The 24,304-nt window shown below is 48.1% G+C and overlaps 2 protein-coding genes and 1 long non-coding RNA gene across 8 annotated transcripts; all 3 read left to right on the plus strand.

Moving 5' to 3' along the window:
• The first annotated feature begins 599 nt into the window (after positions 1–599).
• Positions 600–2,718, plus strand: LOC122168301 (probable E3 ubiquitin-protein ligase makorin-1). Its single transcript, XM_042833482.1, has 7 exons — positions 600–715; positions 812–1,077; positions 1,326–1,411; positions 1,507–1,727; positions 2,081–2,191; positions 2,261–2,393; positions 2,466–2,718. Exons 1-7 carry the CDS (start codon positions 600–602, stop codon positions 2,619–2,621), a joined length of 1,089 nt encoding a protein of 362 aa, XP_042689416.1. The 3' UTR covers positions 2,622–2,718.
• A 124-nt stretch (positions 2,719–2,842) lies between these two features.
• On the plus strand, positions 2,843–7,029 carry FANCE (FA complementation group E). Of its 5 annotated transcripts, none has more exons than XM_042833623.1 (11): positions 2,843–3,626; positions 3,893–4,505; positions 4,893–4,937; positions 5,188–5,247; positions 5,321–5,464; positions 5,549–5,672; positions 6,279–6,354; positions 6,431–6,497; positions 6,569–6,694; positions 6,775–6,863; positions 6,939–7,028. In XM_042833623.1, exons 1-11 carry the CDS (start codon positions 3,412–3,414, stop codon positions 6,940–6,942), a joined length of 1,563 nt encoding a protein of 520 aa, XP_042689557.1. In that variant the 5' UTR covers positions 2,843–3,411; the 3' UTR covers positions 6,943–7,028. The 5 variants fall into 5 exon arrangements, with proteins under 5 accessions (XP_042689557.1, XP_042689558.1, XP_042689562.1 ...); XM_042833624.1 differs by having other exon boundaries at positions 6,623–6,694; XM_042833628.1 differs by lacking the exon at positions 6,775–6,863 and having other exon boundaries at positions 6,279–6,337; positions 6,623–6,694; positions 6,939–7,029.
• Positions 7,030–10,971: 3,942 nt separating this feature from the next.
• Positions 10,972–21,856, plus strand: LOC122168462. 2 transcript variants are annotated; one of them, XR_006171261.1, is made up of 4 exons: positions 10,972–11,064; positions 13,461–13,551; positions 18,050–18,111; positions 18,250–21,856. It is a non-coding gene; the product is annotated as an uncharacterized LOC122168462 (long non-coding RNA). The 2 variants fall into 2 exon arrangements; XR_006171262.1 differs by lacking the exon at positions 10,972–11,064 and adding an exon at positions 11,090–11,194.
• The last annotated feature ends 2,448 nt before the right edge of the window (positions 21,857–24,304 follow it).

Here is a 24,304-nt window from a genome sequence, read left to right on the forward strand (position 1 = left end):
GGGTTAACACAATTAAGGTGAGGGTGTGCCCACCCCACCAAGGTCATAAAAGCCCCAGAGGTACCTCTCACCCTCCGTACTGCTGGAGGAAATGGAGCCGAGCTCGCTGGTGGCACCGGGGGCACAACGGGGCCGGGGGTCCTCTGTGAGACCCCTGTGCAGGTAGGGCTTGGGGAGGGGGGCTGCTGGAAAGGCTTTGGAGGAGAACGGGCTTTGAGCAGAGCCCCATTGAAGGGCAGCATCGTGTCTCTAGAATTCCCATTTCCCCCCCCCTCCCACCCCCGGCGTTTCCCCTGGAGAGTGTTGGGTTGAAGAGGGAAGCGCCCGGCGGCCCCTCCGAGCTGGGGGTCCAGGGTGGGTGCCCCGTGTTGAGGAGTCCCTGCTGCCTTCTGCCCCCTATGGGGAGCTGGGGGGGTACCTCAGGGTTGTGCAGTTCAGGTCCCTCCTCCAGCCCAGCCTCGGGCTTCGTTTGCCTCGCAATTAGCGGGGAGATAAGGCTGAGTCGAAAGCACCGCTGGGGACAAAATGTGGTCGCATCCTTAAAAGCTACTGCTGGGGGGTGATGCTCCATCCCTGCTTTTTGGGGCAGCCCCCCGGCCATGGAGTTTCTCCCTTTCCGCAGGAATTTTGCCCGCGGTTCGTGCAGGTTTGGGCAGCGCTGCCGATTCTCGCACGGCACGAAGGTTCCCCCGGCCAGGCACCGCGCTCCGGGAGAGTGAGTGAATGAATGGGGACGGGTCGGGGGGCGGGACTGGCAGCGGGGGGGTGACTCCTCTTCGTGTCTCCTCTGTGTGTCCCCGCGCTCCTCCAGCTCCCAGCACGACCCGGAGCAGCCGCTGCCCGCAGTGAACGGCCGCAGCCCGGTGCACCCCCGCCGGGGGGGGTCAGAGCAGGGGGCGGTGGTCCGGAGCCGGGGAGGAGCGGGGCACAGCTCTGCTGCCAGCGCAACGCGGGCAGCCTTCGGACTGCCACGGGCGGAGGAAGAGGATGGCACTGAGAACATCCCGGCAAGCGGTGACCCCCCCGGATGTGCTGTCCGTGGAGGATTCGGCTCTGCGAGAGCTCGGAGTGCCGCAGGTGGGTGCCGGGCTGCCCCAGGACCAGCGGGGCTGTGGGTGGCGGTGGAGCACCCTGCACGTGTCTGCCCTTGTCCCACATCTTTCCCCCCCCCCCCCCCCAAAATAAAGCCATGCTGGGGCTGTGGGAAACTCTCCTGCTCTCTTTGTAAGGGATGGGGGCACCTGAGTGCTGAGCCTGTGTTCTGCGGGCAGGTGGAACCGACGGTGGGGTGGGATGTGCTTTTCTAACAGCTCCTCTGTGCTCAGGCTCCCACCTGAAGGGGCTGAGACCAGATCCCAGTTCCCCAGCCCCCAGCAAAGCAGTGCAGACGGCGTGGGCTCAGTGCTCGGAGGTGGGTTCAGTCTCACGGCTGTGCAGCCCTTGTCATCCCGCTTGACCCTCTGGTGTGAAGCCACGGGCTGCAGTGCTGTGCTGTTCGGTTTGTAGGATCCCATAGAGCTCGGTGCTGCCGCAGCTCCGGTATCCATCACAGATCTGAGGGCACGCAGCGAGGCTGTGGTGTGCGGCATTTGCATGGAGCGGGTCTTCGAGAAGGCACTGCCGGAGGAGCGGCTCTTTGGGATCCTCCCCAACTGCAGCCACGCTTTCTGTCTGGGCTGCATCCGCACGTGGAGACGCAGCCGGGACTTCCCAAAAACGGTCAGCAAGTGAGTGTCGTAGGGACACACGGGCAGTGCAGGGATGGGGTCACTGCCCCACTGCTCCGTGCCCTGAAGCCTTTCCTTGAGAGTGGGAGCTGTGATGAGGACGCTGGGTGCTCCCACGAGGGTACTGAGCTCTGCCAGGGCTGCTCCCTTTTTAGGACCCATCTCAGGTTGGCTATTAGGAAAAAAATCTTACCAGGAAGATGGTCAGGAATTGGCACGGGATACCCAGGAGTGGTGGTGTCACCTGGAGGGGTTCAAGACGTGGCACTGAGGGATGCGGTCTGTGGGGGTGGGGTTGAACTTAAGGATCTCAGAGGTCTTCCAACCTTAATGGTTCTATTACATTCACCCAGAGCCTGCCCAGAGTGCCGGCTCACCTCCACCTACTACATCCCCCACAAGTTCTGGCTCTCAGATGGAGACGAGAAGCAGCAGCTCATCGAAAGCTTCAAGGCACGGACAGGGTGAGTGCACAGCACCGCGGGCTCTGCAGCGCTCCAGCAGTGCTCACAGCTGCTGTTTGAACCCTGCAGGCAAATCAGGTGCAAATTCTTCACCCGGAACCACGGCCGCTGCCCTTTTGGCTCTGACTGCATCTACCTGCACGAGCTGCCCATTGGGCGAACAGCACTGCGGCACAGCCGGCAGCGCCTGAGGATGCGTGCAGTGAGTGGGGCAATGCATCATTTGGGGTAGGGGCACCGTGGGGCCGGGCTCACCATCTGTCCTGTGCCACAGGAGCGCAGCCCTTCTCCCTTGGAAAGCTCTGATGAGGAAGAAGATGAATTCTACCTGCTTGAATGGGCTGTCACCAGCGCTCTGCTGGAGCTGGAGTTGCTGTACACAAGTTATAGCCATGGGATGTTCTTTGAGGACATTAGTGATTCAGACTGAACCCTGGGTATTCGCTAGGTGCTCTTGGCTTCAAGGAAGCATCTTCTGGGAATGGAATAATCCACTTTTAATGCTTTGAGCTGCTCCTGGCTTTGGTATGGGGGGAGGGAGGATAGCTGTGGGGTGGGGAATGGGACGGTCCGGCTGCTGCGAGCCTGGCTGGAGCCCGTGGAGCCGGGTGATGAGGCGGGGAGTGTGGGGCAACGGGGTTCAGCCCCTCCTGTTGCACCTCTGGGAGACTGCAGGAGCCGGGATAGGGAGGGAGGTTTTAAGGCACAGAGTGCTGAGAGGAACGGGGAGCCGGGCTGCCCTGGGGCGCGGTTTTTAAACTGTTTTTAGCGAAATCTAGGAACGACGAAATAAAACAGCGCAGACGCTGCCTTCAGCCCTCCCGTCCGAGCGGCTCGGCGCGTTCGCCTTTAAGGGCTCCTTTGCACTCGGCACGTGGGATCATTTGCATACAGCGCGCGCTTTTGGGTTTTTTTGCCGCGCCCGGTGCGGAAGTGGCGCGCGTGGCTCCGAGCGCCTCATCGTCCCCAGCACGGATGGGCAGGGAGGGGAGCAGCGCTCTGCGCTCCGCCTGGAGCTGCGGCTGCCGCCGGAGAGCGGCGTGTGGAGGTGCCCCATAGAGCTGCCCCATAGCGCTGCCGTGAGCCTCGGCCGGGTAACGCGGCCTTCCTGGGGGTCCTCCCCATAACCCTGCCCCCTACACACCCAGAGCTGCGGAGCTCTGGGAGCATCCAGCGGGTCGCTGCAGGCGCTGCTCCGCTCCCTGTTTCCCTGCGGGCAGATGGAGCTTCCCTGGCTGCAGCTGCTTGCCAAGCCCTGCCGCCTGCTGCTGCACGCTCTCTCCTCCGGCCCCGCTGGGACGCTGGCTGCTCTCCGTGCGCTGCAGCGGCTGCAGGCCCAGGAAGGACCGGGACACGCGTTCCCCTGGCGGAGCTTTGTGGGCGCGCTGTGTGCGGAGGAGCCCACGCTGGACGTGCCGGATGGAGCCCTGGCTGTGTGAGTCAGCTGCGATCCCAAAACTCGGGGCTCAGTGGGAGGTCGGGTTCATCAGGTTCCCAATTCCTGTGCACCCGGTGCAGTGGTCCGTGTGTAACGCTGTGGATAATGGTCCCGCTGCTTTTCTGCAAAACCTACTGGAGGTGTTTGCTGTTCTCTCTAACGTCCTCCCGCTATTGCACCTCTCTCCGCAGCTCAGGAAGGCACGTAAGAGTTCTGGAGTGCTTTGCAGTGATGCAGCCTCTTCTTTTTCTCCCCTTTTCCAGCAAACCACGGCTGCTGCTGCTCCCCATCCTGTGCCAGAGGAACCTCTTCTCCCTGCTGCATGCAGTAGCAGCGATGGTGCCCACAGACTGCCTCCACCAGCTGCTGCGTGCTGCAGGGCAGGACCCCCAGCCGGACCCCTGGGTGCACGCACTGGGGGTGCTGCTGCTGCGGGGAGAGGAGCATTCCTCCCCACCTCCCCCTGCCCTGACGGCTTCCTGCCAGCAGAAGCTCAAGTGTCTGTGCCAGAAAATTGCCCAGAGCAAAGCGGAGGGGAGGAGGAAGTTGAAGTGGTGCTTCCCCAAACAGGATGGGGATGCGGCTGGTTCTGTGCATCCAGGGGGGAAGCGCAAGAAGGCACTGGAGGAAAGCCTGGAGCTGAGTGAGGAGAGGGAGGAGAAGAGGCCACTGCTGGAGGATGCAGTGTTTGAGCTGCCGGGAGGGCTGGATAGCACAGCTGGGGTGGGAGAAGAGGTGCCTGGGGAGACACTGAGGAATGGATCTGCACAGAGCCCAGCTGGGGCTGCCTTGGAAAGCCCCCAGCAGGATGCAGACAAGGAGCCCAGGAGGATTTCGGGGCTGGAGGTTGCAGCGGAGGTCCAGTCCTTTATCCAGGTACTGGGGAGGGCTTCAGCTTTCTCTGGGTTTCAATCCTCCTCCATGCTATCTGTCTGCATTCCCTTTGCCAAGCCTTCCCTGCCTTGTGGCAAGGTGGTGGGTGCTGTTTTTGCAGCATCCCTGTGTCTCCTGGGGACACCTCTGCAGCTTCCCTGCTGTGGAAAAAGTCTCCTGGGTCCTTCAGTCTGCTGCTGTGTGTATGGCATGGGCACCTGAGAGACTCTAGTTTGGGATTTATGACTCTTCAGGATGCTGCTTCTCAAAGTGCTTATCGTAGAAATCAGGAAGCAAACTGACCAACAGCTCCCCACCTGAAGGTTTTGCTCCCCTCTTTCAGCTGATGAACTTTCAGAGTCTGACTTTCTTTCACCTCACTTTCCCTAGATGCATGGACCAAGGCTGAAAATGCTGCTGCTGCAAGAAGCCAGTGTAAGTGGATGTTTTGCCTTCATCCTTGGTGCAGGTGGGCTAAATGGGCTCATCCCAGGGCCTCCAGAAGGGAGTGGGAGAGGAGATGGGTTTTGTAGGGTGACTGGCAGGAGACAACAGGCCAGCTGTGTCACCTCCTCTACAGCATGTGGATCAGTCTGGGAGGTAGTAGGGAGGAGAAAAGCCCTAGAGCAACATTTTGTGGCTTGGTTTGTTTGGTGCATTAGCCAAGGACGGTGTTTCCCTGCAGCGCACAGAGCTGAGCATCCCACCTGAGCTGCACATCCTCAACAGCTGCTCTCCAAGCCAGGTGAGAAGTGGTTCCTCGCAGCTGGTGGTGCTGCTGCTGCCCCTGACAGCCCTGTCCTTTCTGCTGTCCCCAGCTCGAGGGGCTGTGCTCCTTCCTCCAGCTCTCCACGTGCCCAGAGCAGCTCTTGGTGCAGTTCTGCAGCTGGTTGCTGGCTCTCACGCCCAACCTCAGCTATGCCAGCGCAGCTGTTCTGGCTGAGCAGCTCTTCCTCACACGAGTAAGTGCTCTGGCAGAGCTCTTCCAGCCTGAGTGTGCCCTGTTTCCTTCTCTGCATCCTCACTTCTGCCTTTTCTGCTCATAGGTCCTGTCCCTCACACAGCTGCCCTCCCGCCACCTCATGGCTGCTCTCACTTCATTCTGCTCCAAGTATTCAGAGCCCTTCTGTCAGGTCCTGGTGGCTTCCATCCTGCAGGAGCCAGGGCAAGGTGTGCTGGGCTGCCCTGACGGGAGGGGTGGGAAAGGAGAGCTATGGGAAAGCTCTGACTGCGGGGTGCTGTCTTTTTGAGGGCATTTATCACCCTAAATGTGTGTTAGGAACCACAGTGCTGGTAGAATCTGAGCAAGTTAAGCTGGGATGGGAGAGGAGTGTAAGGATGCCTGGTATTGACAGGGAGGGAGATGACACTGGCTTCCAGCATCAGCCTTCTTGGGGGAGGGCTGCAATCCCTCATGGACTTGGGGGTTCCTGAAAGTTCCTAGAGCTGTGCTGAAACTGCCCAAGGGAAGCATTGCTCTGCACAGACGCGGAGATGTGGCACTTGGGGACATGGTTTAGTGATGGTTGGACTTGATCTTAGAGATCTTTTCCAACTTTAATGATCCTAAACCCTCAGCAGGGCAGCATCCCCCACTGCTGGGAGCTGTTGGCAGTTCAGCTTTTGCAGCTGAATGAAGGATGCTGAGTTCTCCAAACAGCAGAAGGAGGCGCCACTTGATTTCTGGGTGTCCTGACTGGGCCATCCAGAAAGGGGCAGCAGGAAGGGTCAGCACACCCACATGGGTTTGGCAGCCTCAGCTTTTTACCCCTGCAGGTGCAGAGCAGATCAAGTTGGTGTGTGACCTTGTAGAGGAGTGCTTGGAGCCTGACTACGTGAGAATGGTGTTGGGGTGAGAGACGACGAGCTGCAGAGTGTGCAGCCAGCGAGGCCGTGTGAGCAGCACAGACATCTCCTGTGTTTTGCAGCCAGGTGCTGGCAGTCCCTCTGACCGAGAAGCTGCTGTCGGTGGTGTTGGCGGTGCTGGGCAGGCAGGTGAGGCTGCATCGTGTGCAGCTCCAGCAGCTCCGGGCTGAAGGCCTGCAGTGCTCCCCGCTCTCTTGCAGGAGCCGCTGCCCTCCGAGCTCTTTGACCTCCTGGTGCTCACCCTGTGCCAGCAGGCTCCAGCCTTTGCCACATCGCTGAGCTATGCCAAGCTGGTGATGGCTGTGCTGACCATTTACAGCAGCCAGGTGAGTGCAGCCTTGCAGCCACCGACCCTTCATGGCTCCCTTCAACCTGTTCTGCAGCTCCACATCTGTTCTCCCCGCAGCTCAGCCCGTCCCACCGCAGCCGTCTGGCAGCAGCTCTGGATGGCAGCAACGCAGCCCTGAGGAGATCGGTGCAAGCGGTGCTGGGCAGGTGCGACCTGCTGCTGGGTGGGCTGCCCTCCCCTGGGAAACCTCTCATTTCTCTCCTCTTTTCCTCCTCCTCCAGGTGAGCGGTGAGGAGCAGTTGGAGGCTTCCATGGATGGAGGGGAGGATGGCTGTGTGCGGCTCGCCAGCATGATGGAGACACAATGCGTGGCTATAAAAGCCAGGGAGGGCTGTGGGTGTGTGGGAGCTGGGCTGTGGCTTCACAGCGCCCTCCCAGGGGGTGCTCAGAGCTGTGCAGATAGAGATTTCCTCAGATAAAAACTTCCAATTTGCTTTGTTTGTCTCGTTTAAACTTGAAGGGAGTGGAGGAGTGGGGAGGAAAGGGTTCTGCCACACTCAAGATGGCGTCTCCCACCTGCTATGTCTCACTCAAAATGGCTGCCCCCGTTCCTACTCTGCCACTCTCAAGATGGCCTCTCCCGCTGTGCCAAATCAAGCATTCACGATGGCGTCTCGTTATACCACATTCTTGTTCTGCCACTCTCAAGATGGCGCCTCCCTCCCCTGCCAAATCGAGCAACCAAGATGGCTTCTCCCCCCTTGCCTTCCGGTTCTGCCGCGCCCAACATGGCGGCTGGGGAGGGGAAGGACTTGTAGGCCGGAAGGCAGTGCCTGTGAGGCGGCTTGTGGCGTAAAGGTGACAGTAAAGCCGAAATTGGCTTTGGGTTACAAATTGAAATACGCCATTCAGTTCCATCACACAGTGTGGATTGGGTGAGATGCGCTGCCTGCATCCCATAGCCTGACCTGCTGTTGGCGTCCAGGCAGAGTTGAGACCTGATGGCCAACCTTGTCCATGTCTGTGCTGTTACAACGTGACAGCTGCGGTTGAGGCTTAATTGGCCATCACGGTTTTGTATTGGGTTTATATTTTCTAAGGTACGAGTGGTTGCGCACATCAGCCTTCCTGTCCAACAGCTCAGCTCATTTCTGGGCACTGCTGGCATTTGCAATTTGCAAATGCAAATCTCTCTTCCTCCAGGCTGGGTTCTGTGTTGTTTCCACATCTGGCATATTTGGTGCTGAGGTGCTTTGTCTAGCTGCTGTCCTTTGAGGGGCACAGCTCAGGGCTCTGTGCAGGTCGGTGCCTGTTGGTTCAGGAAGGGAGGCTCAGCAGAATGGGGTTGAGGTAAACTTCAAATCAGCCTTTTTTTTTCTCTTTTTCCATGGCTTTTGGGAGCAGCCTCTCTGTGACGTGTTGCTGTGCTGCAAGGAGTGATAATTGCACCCTGAGCACCTCACCGAAGGAAGGGCAATAAGCAGCGCGGTGGGGATGGGCTGATGGTTGGACTTCACGTCCTTAGAGCTCTTTTCCAACTTTCACAATTCTGTGACTAATAGAAAGTGCTGCCATGGCATCAATGTGCCCAGATTACTCTTCTGTACCCATGAAAGCATCTACTGGAAACCTGAGCTGGATGCGTTCTGACCAGAGAACGGAAAAGATGAGTGTGGGTGGATTTCTGAGGACAGCCTCCATTGGAGTTTGCAGTGGTGCATTTTGTTGATGAAGCACTTCATCAACTGCTTAAAAAGTCATAAACGCTGCCATCCACACAAGGAGAAGAGGAATTAAACCACAAATGTGTAGCGTTCTACTGCTTTGAGTTTGTTAACGTTTAGTGCCAGCCAGAGGAACGAAACTCTGAAATAGCATGATGCTGGTTTCTGCAGAGAGCCTCATCAGCTGTGGTTTTGCAGTTGGCTGCAGCTTATCACGTACCCTGGGTTCCTGTGAGGTGTACGTGCAAAATAAACCATGAGAGGCTGGAAGCAAACCCTGGAAATGCTGGGTGTGCTGGGAGAAGGCTGCTTGGTTCTGTGGTTTTGACTCTGTCCGACCCTCCCAGGAGCTTTAAAGTCAGCCTGAGCAGTGCAAAGAGGTGGAAGTGCCATAGAGCATCAGTCAGGCTTTGTAGAAACTTATCCTGGAATGAGGGAGAGCCAGGCTGGGCTGCTATTTGTCTTATTTCCTGGTGGTACTGACAGTCTGAAGTATTGTTGGATGTTTCCTAACTGCAGTGCATGGCAGTGTTTATAACGTCCTGCTGATTTATGGGACGCTTGACGGCTGCTCCCTATCTGCTTCCTCTTCTCTAGAGATCTGCCTCTTTCACTGTAAGGAAGGGATTTCCCTTTTCTCTCCAGTAGTTTCAAATGGATTTGGGTTCGCTGCTCTGTGCTGGGGTTTGCTGAGATCCCTTTGGGTTCTGTTCAGCTTTGCCAGCCTTCGCCACGTTATTAATATCAGAGAAAATTTTAGTGCTGGGTTTATGGGTAAGAATTAGAATTAGAGTTAGAAGCTTTGTGAGGTTATTACAGCTATCTTCAGGGTTGTTAGGCTGATGATTAGTATTGTTTTTGGGGTCGGGGCTTTATTAGGGTTGGGGTTATTGTGGTTGGGGCTCTGGCCCCTCCATGCTGACCCCACCAAGAGAATTGCCTTCCCCAAATCAGACCTCACAATCTGCTTCTATGTTCTGGTGCCCTAGAGTGAGATGCAAAATGCAATACAACCCAACCGGATAACTCTAATAGAATGGCAGTGCTTTAGGATTTGATATTCATCAAGAAAGTGGAATTTCTGAGCAATGTGGAGGAAGGTAATGGGAATAATAAAGCAAAGCAAGGAGGAGAGCACCTGGGGAAAGTGAGGGAAAGGAGAGAGAAGGACGGGCACCCTACAGGGCGCTCTACAGCGCAGTAACAAGCTCTGGAAGCTCGATGTTGTGGCACACTAAGTAGCGGATAGACATTTGTGTGTATACGTTGTCGCTGCTTGTTTGGGCAACCAGCAGCCGAGCAACAAAGCCGGGTTTCGGGGCGCTGCTGGAAATGCCGCCGAGCGGCTCTCGCGCCTCCCGACAGCGCCGCGGCTCTCTGCTGCCACCTGCTGGACGCCGGTGGGTACTGCAGGCACTGCCCTGAGCAAGAGTCCCCGGTGTGTTCCAGGCACCGCGGAAGATTCACAGGATGGCCCGGGTTGGAAGTGACCTCAAGGATCATGAATCTCCAACCCCCTGCCACACGCAGGGCCACCAACCTCCACATTTAATACCAGCCCAGGCTGCCCAGGATCCCATCCAGCCTGGCCTCAAATGCCTCCAGGGATGGGGCATCAACAACCTCTCTGGGCAGCTGTTCCAGCACCTCACCACTCTCTCTGCAAAGAACTTCCCCATGACATCCAACCTAAATCTTCCCTCCCTTAACTTAAAATCATTTCCCCTTGTCCTGCTGGATTCCTGGAGATGTCCAGTGAGTTCTCCCAGGGTTTCTCATTGTGCTTCATGCTGCTCTAGATGCTTCTCAGGGCATCCTACAGGCCTCCCAGGAGCCACCCTCTGTGCTCAGAGAAACATTTGTGTGCTTCCAGAGCTCCTCTATGTGTTCTGAGGTATCTTAGAGGCCTCTAAGTGTGCCCTAGATGCCTCCAAAATGCCCCCAGCATAATCTGAGGAACTCTGCGATACTCCCAGAGCTCCTCGGTGTCCACTAGGATGATGTAGAAGTCTCGCATTGTGCTCTAGAGGCTTCCAAAGACACCCCAGTGGACTCAAGCACACCCTAAAGTGCATTGTATAGAATGAATCTCAGTGTTTTAATCCAACATATGAAGCTTCCTCCAGCAGTGATGCCTCTTTTGTTCTGCCACAACAAATTCACTTAGAGATTACTCCCAGAGACCCCCAGGGTTCTCCAGGTTGCACTCAGCCCACCGCAGAGTTCTGCCATCCACGCTCTAAGCGAGAGCCTCAGCCCGCAGCAGCGCCTCCAGTACCAAATTGCAGTCAATACGAGGCAACGGGGGGCGCCTTAGAGCCAGTGCGCATGCGCGGAACTGTAGCGGGCACCTGTCAGTCAGCCCCGGCGCTGAGCCAATCGGACGTGGCGATAGGAGCGAGGGGGCTGCTCCCCGGTCTGAGCGTGAGCGTAAATCCATGCAAGTGCCGCTTGCTTTGGCGCACGCGCACTACTGCCGGAGGATCAGTCACCATAGAGTGGTGGTTTCTCTGCGCAGAGTAGCTAGAATTTAGGCAAATCACTTCCGGCTTTCTGTGCACATGCGTCTTACTGCCTGGAGGCTCAAACACCATAGAAGTTGGCGGACTCGAGGCGCAGAGCGGTTATATGTAAATTATGGATGCGCTGAGCCAATCAGTGGGCGCTCGGAGGCAGTGGTGAGGTAAAAGAGTGAGTTTATGGATTCACTCGGGCACGTGGAGGGTGCAGGTGTGTGAGGAAGTGCGGAATGAATGGGGGACGCGGACTGGGAACTGCTGATGGGGCTTAGGAATTCTCGCCCTGCCTTCAGAGTATGTGGCTTATGATGAGGATCCGCGATTGGGGGCTTTCGCGGAGGAGGGTGGTGTGAGGGGGTAGGAGGTGTTGAGGCTGTGGGGGCTGCTGCGTTCTTTTGTGGTTGGTTCTGTTGTGGAAGCGCCCGAAACAGGGCGGGAGCAGAAGTGATGAGAGTAACGCGGGTGGCTGTAGGTGGGAGGTTTGTGTCAGTTGTACGTATCGCGGGGCGTGCGTTGTACGTTCTGGAGGACCAGGGACCAAAAACGTCGGCGGACTCGCAGCGCAGAGCGGTTGGAGGAAAGAGAGGGTGCTTCCGTGCGCATGCGTGTTACCGCCTGGAGGACCAAATATCATAGAGATTTGCGGGCTTGTGGCGCAGAGCGCTTAGAACAATGCGGTGCTGCTCTTTGTCATGAGGAGGGCAGAGCAGTGAAGCAGGTTGCGCCTCGCCTGGGGATACCCAAAACCCGCGTGGATGCAATCCTGTGCAGTGTGTTCCCACATCTTATAACAGATCCATCAAATGACCATACAACCTTTGTCGTTTACCTTTTTTTTTCCTCCTGAAGTGACCACGTATTACTCCACAAATTAATTTCAGGCAGTATTCTCATAGCTGATTATTCACCATCAAAAGACGCAGGCTTCTTTGAGGCTGAATCCCTAGTGCCTCAAAGTTAGTAGAAGAAACCTCTTCAAGTGGTCATTATTATCAACGTGGACCATATCTGCAGACAATTAGACATCTCAGCGCATCAGTATAGGCTCTAGGAACAGTTATCCATGTTATTTTCTTATTAAAATCTGCTTTTGAGGGATGTTTGCAGGGAGCCCCCATAGGATAATTCCCTTGTGTGTTTTTCTGCCGAGTCTGAACTCCAGGGACAGGGAGTTTAGCACTTCCCTATTAGGTCTTGATCTCTGAACACGTAACCCCATATAGGATATCAGTGTGATAGGTTATAATGCTAAATATGACAGCGTTAAGACGGTCCTCTTCCCTAACAGAGCCCAGTTTCCAAGAGATAAGGCCTCAGATCTGGCACACAGTATACAAATAATCTTTTCAAAAGCATTACTGGTGGGACACACACTTCAGGGCCTATGGAGAAAAAGCTTGTCAGTTTATCCAGTCTTTTTCAATAGGCTCTCAGCTCAGTCTGACAGCAAGCAATATTCCCAGTCTTATGGCAATTAGAGAAGAAAAATATCCTTTGTGTTAGTGATTTTCGTTCTGCTGGCCAGAAAGTTTGTTCCGAGTGTTGAAGACAAAAACAAAGCCTTCATTGAGGCTAATGGGGAGAGTGCCTCATTCAGAAGGCGAAAAGGAATCAGGAAGATAATGTGACATTTTGCAGGCATGCAAGTCTCATTGAATAGCGGTGTAAGAGCACTTTTCTGAACGCTGCCCATAGTAACTTTTCTGCAGGCTATACACAAATGTCTGTGCCAATCCGAAGTCGCTACTCTATCCGTAATTACAAAGTAAATACACAGTTGTGACACATCCAGATGCCACTGGCTGCATCCAAGTGTCCATCATACAGAAACACTCTTGAGGCACTCTGAGGCACAGAAGTTTTTTAGTTCCTAAAGGTCAGTGTTGATAGCTTCATTTCACTGTTCTGCACTGAGGACGTTTTCCATGCGAAGCTCTGGTGAGATTGGTACAGAACAGTTCTCCCAGCTGTAGAAGTAATAGTTGTAAATTAACCACTTCTTTCTGCTCCAAACCAGCTGTGACGTGGCCCTCAAACTACAGAATCCGCATCATAGAATTAATTAGGTTAGATACTGTGTAAGATTGATTCTCTAGATCATCACAGCTTTCAATGGAAAATGAGAGCTGTTTGTCAATAGGCCATGCTTCTGCTTCTGAATATTTCCAGAGTTACATCTAGAATTAATTACTGCATCTGGAATTAATTACAAAAGGTGGTTCTGGCATGAAAAAAAGGCTTCATAAATTAACCTGTGATTCAGTGAGCCTGAGGCAAAGTGATCAGGATGAATGAATTCTTAGGAAGCTTCTTCAGTTCTCCTATCTCTGATGATACAGACAGGTATCTGAAATTCTTTGCTTACACTCCTGCTGCATTTTGAAGTTTTTAAAGGATTTGTGTATTCTGTAGCACTATAAGTAAATGTAGGACTTCTTGCCACATCATTGTCAAGTACATTGCCAGTGGTATTTCTTTGTGTTCTCCCTTGCATGAAAGAGAGTTTCAGAGCAAACCAAACCTGATATGAAATCTTTCTTGACGTTTCTTTACATTTCAGATGCTTTTTACTGGAGTGTGGAAGAAATGTGAGAAAGAGGTGTCTTAGATGAGAGGAGACAAGACTGGACTGCATGGATCAAGGGAGAAGAGTGAGTTGTTTGCTGCATGTTTTGCTTACAGAGCATTGGTACAAGCTATTCAATTAGAGTAACTTTGGCTAATTAGGTACTTCTGAAAGACCTCTTTAGCTAGAAGTGCCTTTTCCTTCATTCACCTGTAGAAAAGGACATCTAAGCATCATGCTTCCTCATGCTCTCTTTTCATTATCACACACTGTGCTAGTGTTACTGATTTGTTTTTAAATGCAGAAGTGACACAGGAATAAACAGATCCTGCACTGGGGTAAATGTTGAGATATTAACTAACTTACTATCTTATCTCTGTTTTCCTGTGATCATTTCCTTTTCACTTTGAGTCCCTTGACCTGAGTACAGTAGAAACTGTGATTAAAAACAAATGTACCTGCAGAGGCAGCTGCCCTAACTTCACTTTGATTTGGCAGCATGGGCAGTGCTTCTGAATGCGAGGGAAAAACAAACCATTGGCACTCCATAATCAGTCTGAAACTTCCAAAGAGTCATGGCAATGTCCCCTGCCCCTGGATACACACATCTCACATCAGGAAACTCACTGTAATACAGTTACCAGATGGCTGAATCAGCATGAAGGAGGGAAAGTCAAACTGAATGCGCAGAGAAAAATGGGTCATCTCCCATCAGTGAGCATCATGGCTCACTGTCAGCTGAAAATATGGTTTGGGGCACAGGCAGTGACTACAGCCAGATGCCATTTTTAAACACTGGCTCACTGTATGTTGCTAATAAATAGAAAGTTATTTGATTTTGAACTTCAAACTCAGTGGTTTTGGAAATAAGGTGAAAACCTGCCTACTTTGTACAAGCTCCCTTTTGCTAAGCATCCCTAAGGCTACAGTTTGATAGCCTGAATGAGAGAATTCAAAGCAGCAGAGGGACATGTTCTGTTGCATCCTTAGTTTATGGAAGTACGGAGCTGCTCTTCTTTTGCACATGGTATCACTGCTCTGGTACATGTAATCAATGAGTTTTTGGAACAAAGTTTGTTTGTAACAGCAGCACAGCTGCTTTCCACTCCATCTCATTCCCTGTCAGTAGGCTCATTCCTTTCATGACGGAATGCACTTGTTGTTTTGAGCACCAGCAAACAGGAAATTAGAGAAAGTGAATTGGACAAATTGCAGACGCTGTAATTATCTTGATCTTCGAGTTCACTGCAAACCAGCTGTCCCACCACGGTCTGGTGAGACGACACATCGTATGGCCAAACTGAACATGAAGGACCTCAAATTAGAAAGTGCTGCATCTCTTCTAAGTTGCAATTTCAGAGTCGGATGAAGGAGCACAATTTGTCAAAGTAGGTGCAGAGATTTTGGGGGACTCCAACAGTCAGCACTTATTTGACCAGCCATTTATGAGGTTTATATAGTTTTCTATTATGAAGTTGATGGTCACAGGAGGAAGAGCTCACTCATCTCATTCTGCTCCATGTTATTTGAAAAAATACAACCAAAACCACACCAACACTGGACTGAATTCTTCTCTGGCATGAATGGGCAGCACGACTTGCAGAGAATAATGCAGTCACAAAACCATGGAGCTTTTTCTCTTTTGTGACCTGTGCTCAAGAACACACTATCCTAATACATCAAGAACTGTCCTGACCCTTCTTTGTCTCAGCTGTTACCTTTCACAGTACCCTCTGTCAATGGAATACATTTTATACTTCCATTTCCTTGTTTTAATCATCTACTAGTTGATTTAGATGGGAGCTTGCATTTCTTGCATTGCAAAAGTAAGAGAAATAGTCGTTCCCCCTTTACCTTCCCCATGTTCACTGACTTAACAGTCTCTTTCTTATGCCTCTGATCATAATACAACATTAGTTGTTCTGAAGCTTTGCTGTTAAGATGGTCTGCCCATTATTACTGCATGCAGTGTCCAAGAGAAGGACATGTGAGAAAAAATAAATATCCAAAACCTAACATTTAGAAAAGGACCAGAGCTACTCTGTAGTTTGCCTTCCATGGGACATGCATGTTATCTGAAAAATGGAAAATGTATCCAGACTGTACAGTTCTTTAAAAAAAAATCTGCTTTTATTTCCTTTATTTTAAAGAGTACATGACAGATGTGTTTTAAAGATTTGCAACATAAAGTCTTAACAGTGGGAAAGATGTTATATTAATTTGGTCGTAGCCAGCACCAGTTCTAATGATGAAGCTAAACAAACTTCTTCACTCTCCATCTCCTATCTACCTGCCCATTTTTAATAATCTAGTTCCTTATTACCAAAAGCATGAGATCAGCTATTAGTTAATTACTTAATGCTAGCTCTGTTCTAAAGAGACTCCATCCATGTCTGATAACCCACCTAGAAGAAAAGTTCCCAGAATAACTTTCTGAAGTATTGGAGCCATTGGTGATTGTGAGTAATTCCACACAGAGTTCCTCTGACTGACCAAACTAAAACCCTGAACTCAAACAGGAAGATTCTGACCGCTGTGTTGTACGACATCCAGCTCTAGTTTGAAATTATTCTTGATCTCCACCCCCTCAAGATTCAGAGTTTGGATTAGTCAGTTTAGACACAGAGCTAGAAAAATGTCACTTTTGTTAATGAAATTAAAACAGCCCATACGCCTAAGAAGTAAGAAAGCAAAGAATCTTCTTATAAGGGGATGGAAATTGATGCAAATTCAAATCTATTTCAATTTCTGAAGAAAATAAATACTACCTTACCATGCATTACGGCTTTTGCTTAGTACAAATTATTTGTTGCTATCTAAACAGGTTGAGCTGTATGTTCTAGAGTACAAAAGTGACTCTGTTGTACAGTTTCATTGGCCTGATGATTCCCTGCTGGAAATCAATGGATGACTCAAAAAAACCCCCAAAAGCAGCCAGGTGTCAGACAACAGAAGACAACGCCGTTTTTCTTTCTTTGTGACAACTGGGATGAACATTTGGAAGATACTGATCCAAATGTTTCTGAACGTAGAACTGTCACCTGGTGATCAGCTGTGCCTGTTGGTTACAGTGACCAAACAGAGTGGCCCTCATTTTAATTCATCAAGAACTTTGCCCTTTGTTGTGAAACAAAGTGCTACCAAAACCTGAAAGAGCAAGAACTAAGCTGTTGAAAAGCATACTGAGCCATGGTGCAGGAAATGCTGATTATTATGCCCAAATTGTTTTCACATACGTGTGTGCAGTGCATAATGGGTAGATGTGAGCTCATTGCTAAGCCTTGCAAGAAACTGTTGTATTTTATAGGACACGTAGCAAGTAACTTCCTTTATATAGCAAACATAATAAGTAAACTTCCCTTTGGTTTCAATTTCTACATCCAAAATATTTACAGGGACTATTTAAATTTGTCTGTCAACTTCTAGGCAAAGCCCCAGACGTTTTTCTAGCTGTTGCATAAGAAACAACAACCCTCAGTATATGTGGTGCTGAGAGCTGGCACTGATTCTCCTAGGAAGTACTGCAACTGTTCTGGTTTGGGCTGGGATAGAGTTAATTCTTCATAGTGGCTGGTATGATGTAATACGTCCCTTAAAGATAATGCCTTTTCACAGTATGTGCCTTATTTTTAAAAGCATCAATTAAGAGGAAAGGCAGGCAGCAATAAAAGTATGTCCACAATTAACATAGGAAAATGGAAATACTGAGCTCATGTAAAATGACTGTAACTTTCTGTTGCTTTATGATAGAAAAAAGATCTGTACTATCTGTACAGAAAAAGGAGGAAAGTATTATTTAAAGTCTCTAACAGCATATTAAGCAGGAGGAAATTTTAAATGATTAGCCTAATTAGTCTACATTTTAACAAGGATCAAGTAAATTATCAATGTAGAAATGAGTAAGGCAGAAGGTTTGTACCTTCTAAGGAGCATGGCTGCCCTTTAAACTGCCATCTGAATCCAGTCTCTCCTCTTAGAATAAGGAGGTTAAGATCTGGCAGTGCTTCAGTTCAATAAAAAAACAAAATAATTTGGATCTTGATCCCAAATTTATCCTGTAGCTATCTGAGAAATTCTTTCCTTATTAACAGAGAAAGAAGGAAGTAACTGTAGAAACTGCTTTAAGGCAGCTGCCTAGAATTTTTCGTGGTAATGAGCTCTGTTCATAGACTTTAAAAAGTTTAATTAAATACAGATGAATGACATTTCCTACTTTCGTAAAACTGTAGATCGGCATTTTAAGAGTTCATGAAGGCATCCAGTCCTTGTCCTAATTAGCCATGGTAGTTTAAAATGGAAAAAGTAGTGCTGGGGAGGGGAGAGGGGCTCTACTGTTGATTTATCAATTATGGTATTTTCTATTATACTGAAATGATGCAGAAAGGCTTTGAAATTCATCATCCCAATGCCAGTTTCTGCAGTTATGAAAAAAATGCCTATACTAACAACAAAGTCCATTTCATGCTCTCGTATTCCACTTGACCTTCTATCTTCTCAGTTTAAGGGTTGTGGCCTGAGGCCACAGCCATGTTAGTCACCCACATGTTAACTCTGGCAACAAACCAAGTATTGAATTCTTGCAGAAACGCTGAAAAGATCATTAAAAAGGAAAAGAAGGAAAGATTACGTGTACATCCATACTATGGTAAGTCTACCTCATGAAGTCTCATGCTGTACCTTTGTGAAATCTTCAGCAGATAACTGAAATGTTCTGCAAAATTCACATCTGGTTTAACAAAATGTACATAAAAACAATTGTCTGCTTATCCACTTCTGATTGCAGTTCAGTCAAGAGAATGATTCTCTGTGGGCCAGGTGAATCTCAGTTGATACGAGAAGATGAAGGTTTAACACAACGAGACCTGCTGCTGCTCAGCTGCTTCCCAGCAGTTGTGATACAGTGCTCACATGCATTTGTATTATGGCAAACTCAGGTAAGTGATATTTGTTTTTTATTATCTAGAAAAGCGTTTGGGTGAGGAAACCCAAAAGGTGGGTTTGAGGAGCCATCGGACTGCAAGCTTGCAACCTGCATAGCACAGGATTCTGTCCCAGGAGGAAACTGAAGCTGACTTGGTCCCGTGCTGTAGTAACGACACGTCACTGCTTTGGAAAAACAATAAAAAGAAGAATGAATAAAGAAAGCACTGAGAATTCCAACGCCATAAAAAGATAAGAAACAGAATGTATTTTGAGTGAAAATGGAAAAGTCTTGTGTTATGCAAGGCCAAAATCTCCAAAACAGGTGTGTTCCTAACAGCATGGCACTGAGCATGGATGAATTCATTGCAGCTGAGGTACTCTTAGGTTCTGATTGGAACAGTTTGTGGGTACATCTCAGAGATGTTCCAGCTCAGATATTTCTGCCTCAGGCCTGCACTTGTACCATTGGTTCTTGTGGTTTGGCTGAACTGGAGCAAAAGGAACAGAAAGTCACAAGGATTGTTTACAAAGAAAAATGTATGAAGGGGGAATGTAGAAACAGTTGAACAAATAAAGAGGTAATGAAGAGAAGGAGAATCAGTGAGTCATAAGTGAACATGGACCAACCTTCAAAGGAAGCGATGGATGCGTGTAGGTGGCAGAATGCTTGGATGTTACGTGGAGGGTATTTCAGTGCTGGCATTTGATTTGAAAGAATCACCACGCAGGTCTACTTTCTACTAATTTACATGAAATTACTAACTCTCCTCTAATTTGTATGAGGACATTTCAGAGCTCTGCGTGTGATTTGCGAAGGCAATTTGTGCCAATGGAAAGGTGTACACACAGCATATGAATGAGTGCAAGGGAACTTGATCAAAATTCCAGTCTCATGTATTTTTTCTGAACACTTGCTGCACTCCTTTCGGATCTGGAAAATTGCAGACTGACATATCTCTGGATTTTTTATGTTGTGATTCTTTTTTCCTAAGATCTACGCCCTACTGGTTCTGGGAAACTTGTGACCTCTGCATTTTTAATTAGAACTTGTAACATTTTCCATAGCAACATATTTTGATGTCGCAAATACAGAACCTGTCAAATCAAACAATTTCCAAGTGCAAAGCTACGGTCTTCTGGTCAATTGAAGTCCAAGTACATAAAAACACTGAGATGCAAGGAAGACTGAAAATCATTTGTTGGTTGACTCATACCTTTGATCTTCATAATTAAAAAATCAATACAGATATAAAAGAATTACATTGCATGCTGGAGTGGTTTAGATGAAGAACTCGGTACTAATTTCATTGCAGATGAGAGCAGATAGAATCCATCTGTGTGACTGGTGTGCCAGTACTAATATGGTACAAAGGAAAGGAACTATTTCTAGGAAATAGTCGAGATATGGAAAAACTTCACTCACATGATGAACTGTGTGAGCAGGAAGTGAAGAAAAATCTGAAACAAGGCCTGAGTTCAGATTTCAACAGACCCACAATATTAGGAGGAATAATACGATTTGATACGATGCCTTAAGAAAAGCAGTGTAACTTAGCACTTAAATATGTATATGAAAAATAAATCACTTATTTATGATACATGCCTCGCAAGTGCCAAGTAAGACTTCTGTCAAGTTTGAAGAAGATAAACTAAGAATTTTTGTCAGTCAGATGCATTTATCCTTCCTTTTCCTGCTTTAAGCTAAGACTAATGGCCTAGGAAGGCATATTTTACTGCCATTGCTAAGACTGCAAAAGGTAATCGCCTTCTGCAAGGACATCCACGTGTAACTGTTTGTCACACCAGCAGCCAAGAGACATGGATGTGATCATCAAGTTTTGTTAAATCAAATGCTGAATGCCACGAACCTTTCAGGAGGAAAAGGCAAGAGTCAGTGTGAAACACGGTAAGAACTTCTTTGTTTCTGGTAGCATTGGGTGTGTGACTACCATCCCTTTGCTTATTCCATCTATTTCCACATTTCTACAAAGTAAAAGAACCCAACCCACTGGAATATTAAGGTAAACGTGGTGTGTTTTAACCTTGCATTGCAGATAAGGAATTCCTGGGGTTCCTCAATCCTGCATGATTCCAGGCACCCCACCTGAGTGTGCATAAGGGAAAGGGGAACAAAAATAGATTTTTCTGTTTCCTAGCAAGAATCTGATAGTTCCCCTCTACTGCCTTTGGTGTAAAAGAAAACCGAAGTTCAGCATTCTAGAAGATGTATTATAGCAGCCTGAAAGACTTATAGAGTATACAAAGAGATGACAATACTTCCATGATGGAGATTTTCTGCTTTAGAATGAAGTGAAAAACAACAACAACAACAACAACAACAACAACAACAAACCTCCTAAAATTGTTATAACAGTAATTTTAAAAAAAAATTGTTTAAACTCCACAACTCGATACAAAAAGCATTGCTACAAAAGGTTTGATTTTCAAGAAATCATTTTTAAACTTACTTATAAACTTATTTAAAACAAGATAGAAGCCTCTGCTGCTATCTCTAACATTCACTTCCATAGTAGGACAGCTGATTTGCAACTATTGTACGAAAGATACAGAAAGTGTCACTTAAGTGAAAAAAAAAAAAAATTATTTTAAGGACAAATAGTAAAAATTGAATGCTTTGGAGCTTAGAGAAACAGAGTTTCAAGGATTTTGCCCTCCAGTGCAAACTGCTCATACTTATGTTGTAGGAGCATCTTGACTACAAGAGTCTTAGTGGAAGAAAACTGGCATTGCCTTTATAGAAATGTATTTAATTCTGTGTTTGCAGTTTTCCCAGCTTCATCCATATATGCTGGCCTCGAGGGCCCTAAAGATGTCACAATTTTAAACAGTCTTATAAATCTAGGAGGGGAAATGAGCTGTCTCTCAAACAGAGAGCCTTGGAGAATGTCTAGGGGGCTTCACCAGCGGAGCTGCTGAAAACAAAGCTATGATTCAGGGGTCTCTGACCTTTCCCAGCCCTCCTCCACCAGTGTCAGCCTGCAGCCTGCTCTTTAAAATTTTCTGCTCACCCAGGGAGCAAAATTAGAAATCTTCTCCAGGGAGAGTTTTTCTTCCATCAAGCCACTCATCAGTCCACTGAGGCATGGAAACCAAAAAGGAAAGTCAGTTAAAAGAATGTATGCTGCTTGGTAAGGATTTCCCACAGCAGAGTGTAAATGTCCAAACCAGCTCATCAGCAGAGTGCCAGCCTTTCCTGTAGGTCTGGGTGCTGTCTGTACTGTGGTGGTATAGAAAAGTGCCAAACGCCGTGCAGGTGATGCATGCATCAACACAGCAGATGTGCAGGTGTGTTTGAACTGCTTAACATCAGCACTTATCAAATCTTGAAGACACACTATGACAAATAAAAGCATTCATTCAGATGTGCGTGGCATTTCATGAATGGAATCATTATTATCTTCTCCAAAAATTTTTGGTCTTATGTTTAATATAATATAATATATTGCTTCTTGGAAACAAATCCTTGTTAGTCTTGTTTTTTTGTTTTTTTTTGGGGGGGGGGGATGTTCCTAATTGTGGATCACCACAGAACAGGGTACAGTTGATAAACACCTCAAATACCTGAAAGGTGATTGCTGTAGAGCAGGGCTGGTCTCTTCTCACTGGTGACAGGACCAGGGGAAATGGCCTCAGGTTGTGCCAGGGGAGGTTTAGGTTGGATATCAGGAAGAAGTTCTTTACAGAAAGGGTTGTTAAGCACCGGAATGGGCTGCACAGGGAGGTGGTGGAGTCACCAGCCCTGGATGAGTTTAAAATCCATCTGGATGTGGTGCTCAGGGACGTGATTGAGCTGCCGTTAGAGTTAGGGTAGGATGGTCAGGTTGTGGTTGGACTTGATGATCTTTAAGATCTTTTCCAACCTGATCAATTCTATGATTCTATGATCTCCTTCTGTAATAAATTCCAGTTTACACTGCGGCAAGTAAATGTAGCAAATATTAAACCTCCATCCAATACAAACTGCCTTAACATAAGTGGTGAATCATACCAAACATCTGCTTAGCTAAATATCTCATTTCCTACAATAATGACTAAAGGATCAGCATGGAAATGCATAAGATTAGGACACACATCATATGAACGGCTCCACAACATTATCTCACTCTCCAGAAACTCGCATTTTAGGAATTTCTTAAATCAGGAGACAGCAGCAGTCCTCTCAGGATTTCCTTTCCAGGAATGTGTTCTCCCTTGAACTCCTGCAAACTTTCCATGCCTGTGACATTCTGCAGCAAGAAGTTCAGCACTGAGCTGTCTGTCACAAGGGAAAGTCGTCTTCTCTTTACTCTGAGACCAGCTCTGTTGCCCCCTACTTCTCATGGTGCAGAAAACACACCAGCATTACCTTTGCTATGTTTCTCATGACCCCAAACAATTCTGATCTAATTCTCTTTTCACGCCTTGTTGCCCACCTTCTAAACCCATCCCTGCAGTGTATTGGGACCTCTGCTTTCACGTCACGACAATCCTTTCAGTACTGAACTGTGCTTTCTGAAATATGTGGCTATGATTTTGAATGATTTTGATATAACTTCAGACTGGAAAAAAAACCCAGAGTGACTTACTCCAAGCAAACAAGATAACAGGATAGTTTCTTCCCTGCTCTGTGGCTCTGTCTGCAATACTAAATGCTTTTACTGTTGGACAGCCTCACTATACTGCAGTCCTGTAATTCAATTACACAGAAGAGATGTAGAACATGGAAATTTGGTCAAGCAGAATGTGCTGAAGTTATCATAGTTACATCACTTATAGAACTTCATAATTAAATGGTTTAGCAAGACCAAATGCACTACTGTATACAGTCATGGTTTATACTGCTTTATAGATATGCAGTTAAAGATTACCTGTCACCAGAGTGAGTTCAGGTCATGGAGACATCAGACTAAGGACAAATGAAATTTACTTGAAAGTCTCCTGGAACTAGAAGACAAAAAAACCCAACCAAGTGAAAATGAAACTTGTGCATACCTGAAAGCTCATTGGGAATTGGATTTTCTTTCCCAAGTCTTTAAGGAGCCTTACAGGATTCATTGCTGTAACAACCATTTCACTTCAGAGCCTCAGGGCTGTACGTGCTGAACAGCTGAGCCCTTCCAAGACTGCTGCATCTCTGTCTTTCTAGAGACTTAATTATTTTTAAAGCAAAAGGATTAAGATTACAGCTGATGGTAGCACAGGAGATGCACAGAGTTTTATCCACATCGCTGTTTTAAATACGGCATCCAGGCTCTGCTCTCTGATCTTTCTAAACTTTGAATCTGGCTCTTTATGTAAAGGATTTGAATATAAAAGACCATACTAGAACATCACCTATTATTTGGACTGGGTGGGAGGTGATATTTTCAGCAGCATCCAATTTTTATAGGACCTCTTTATGTCCAAGATTCCTTAGTACTTATTTGGTTATGTACTCGTCCTCTGGGAGTCTGTCTGAGAACTTTCTGCTGTGGTTTTGTTTGGTATTTGAATTAGCACTCAATTGCTGTTTTACGTTGTTCAGTCATGCCTTATCCTCCCCGTCCCCTGCCTCGCCCCTGATGAAATTTGGGTTTCTTTCACTGTGTTTGAAGAATTTCTTATCAGGCATTAACCCTCTGAGCCCACAGATTAACCATCCTGGCATAAGTAAAGCCTAAAATTTGAAAGCAATCAATAAAAGTGAAACAATGACACTATCTGAAAATAAATGCTGCCGAGGTGGATCAGCTTACACTGCTTTAAGGGCTATATGGGATTTGTTCTCATCTGGGAAATAATTTGCTAATGCAATATGGATTTAAAGTCCACTTCAACCTAAACCTTTCTATGATTCTATATCTAAAATACACCAATCTGTCAAAAGTTGTGCCAGGTGATCCCTTACACTGCAGCTTAATTTAGCAGAAGGAAAA

Source organism: Centrocercus urophasianus, unplaced genomic scaffold, assembly GCF_019232065.1.
Source record: "Centrocercus urophasianus isolate 14NV4802_14NV808 unplaced genomic scaffold, USGS_Curo_1.0 seq_42, whole genome shotgun sequence".
In the NCBI taxonomy this organism is placed as follows: domain Eukaryota; kingdom Metazoa; phylum Chordata; class Aves; order Galliformes; family Phasianidae; genus Centrocercus; species Centrocercus urophasianus.

Coding starts and splice junctions, on each gene's coding strand:
- LOC122168301 (XM_042833482.1), top strand. CDS start 600: ATGGAGTTTCTCCCTTTCCGCAGGAATTTTGCCCGCGGTTCGTGCAGG. Junction 716..811: donor AGGCACCGCGCTCCGGGAGA/GTGAGTGAATGA, acceptor GCGCTCCTCCAG/CTCCCAGCACGACCCGGAGC. Junction 2,394..2,465: donor AGCGCCTGAGGATGCGTGCA/GTGAGTGGGGCA, acceptor CCTGTGCCACAG/GAGCGCAGCCCTTCTCCCTT.
- FANCE (XM_042833623.1), top strand. CDS start 3,412: ATGGAGCTTCCCTGGCTGCAGCTGCTTGCCAAGCCCTGCCGCCTGCTG. Junction 4,506..4,892: donor AGGTCCAGTCCTTTATCCAG/GTACTGGGGAGG, acceptor CACTTTCCCTAG/ATGCATGGACCAAGGCTGAA. Junction 4,938..5,187: donor TGCTGCTGCAAGAAGCCAGT/GTAAGTGGATGT, acceptor GTTTCCCTGCAG/CGCACAGAGCTGAGCATCCC.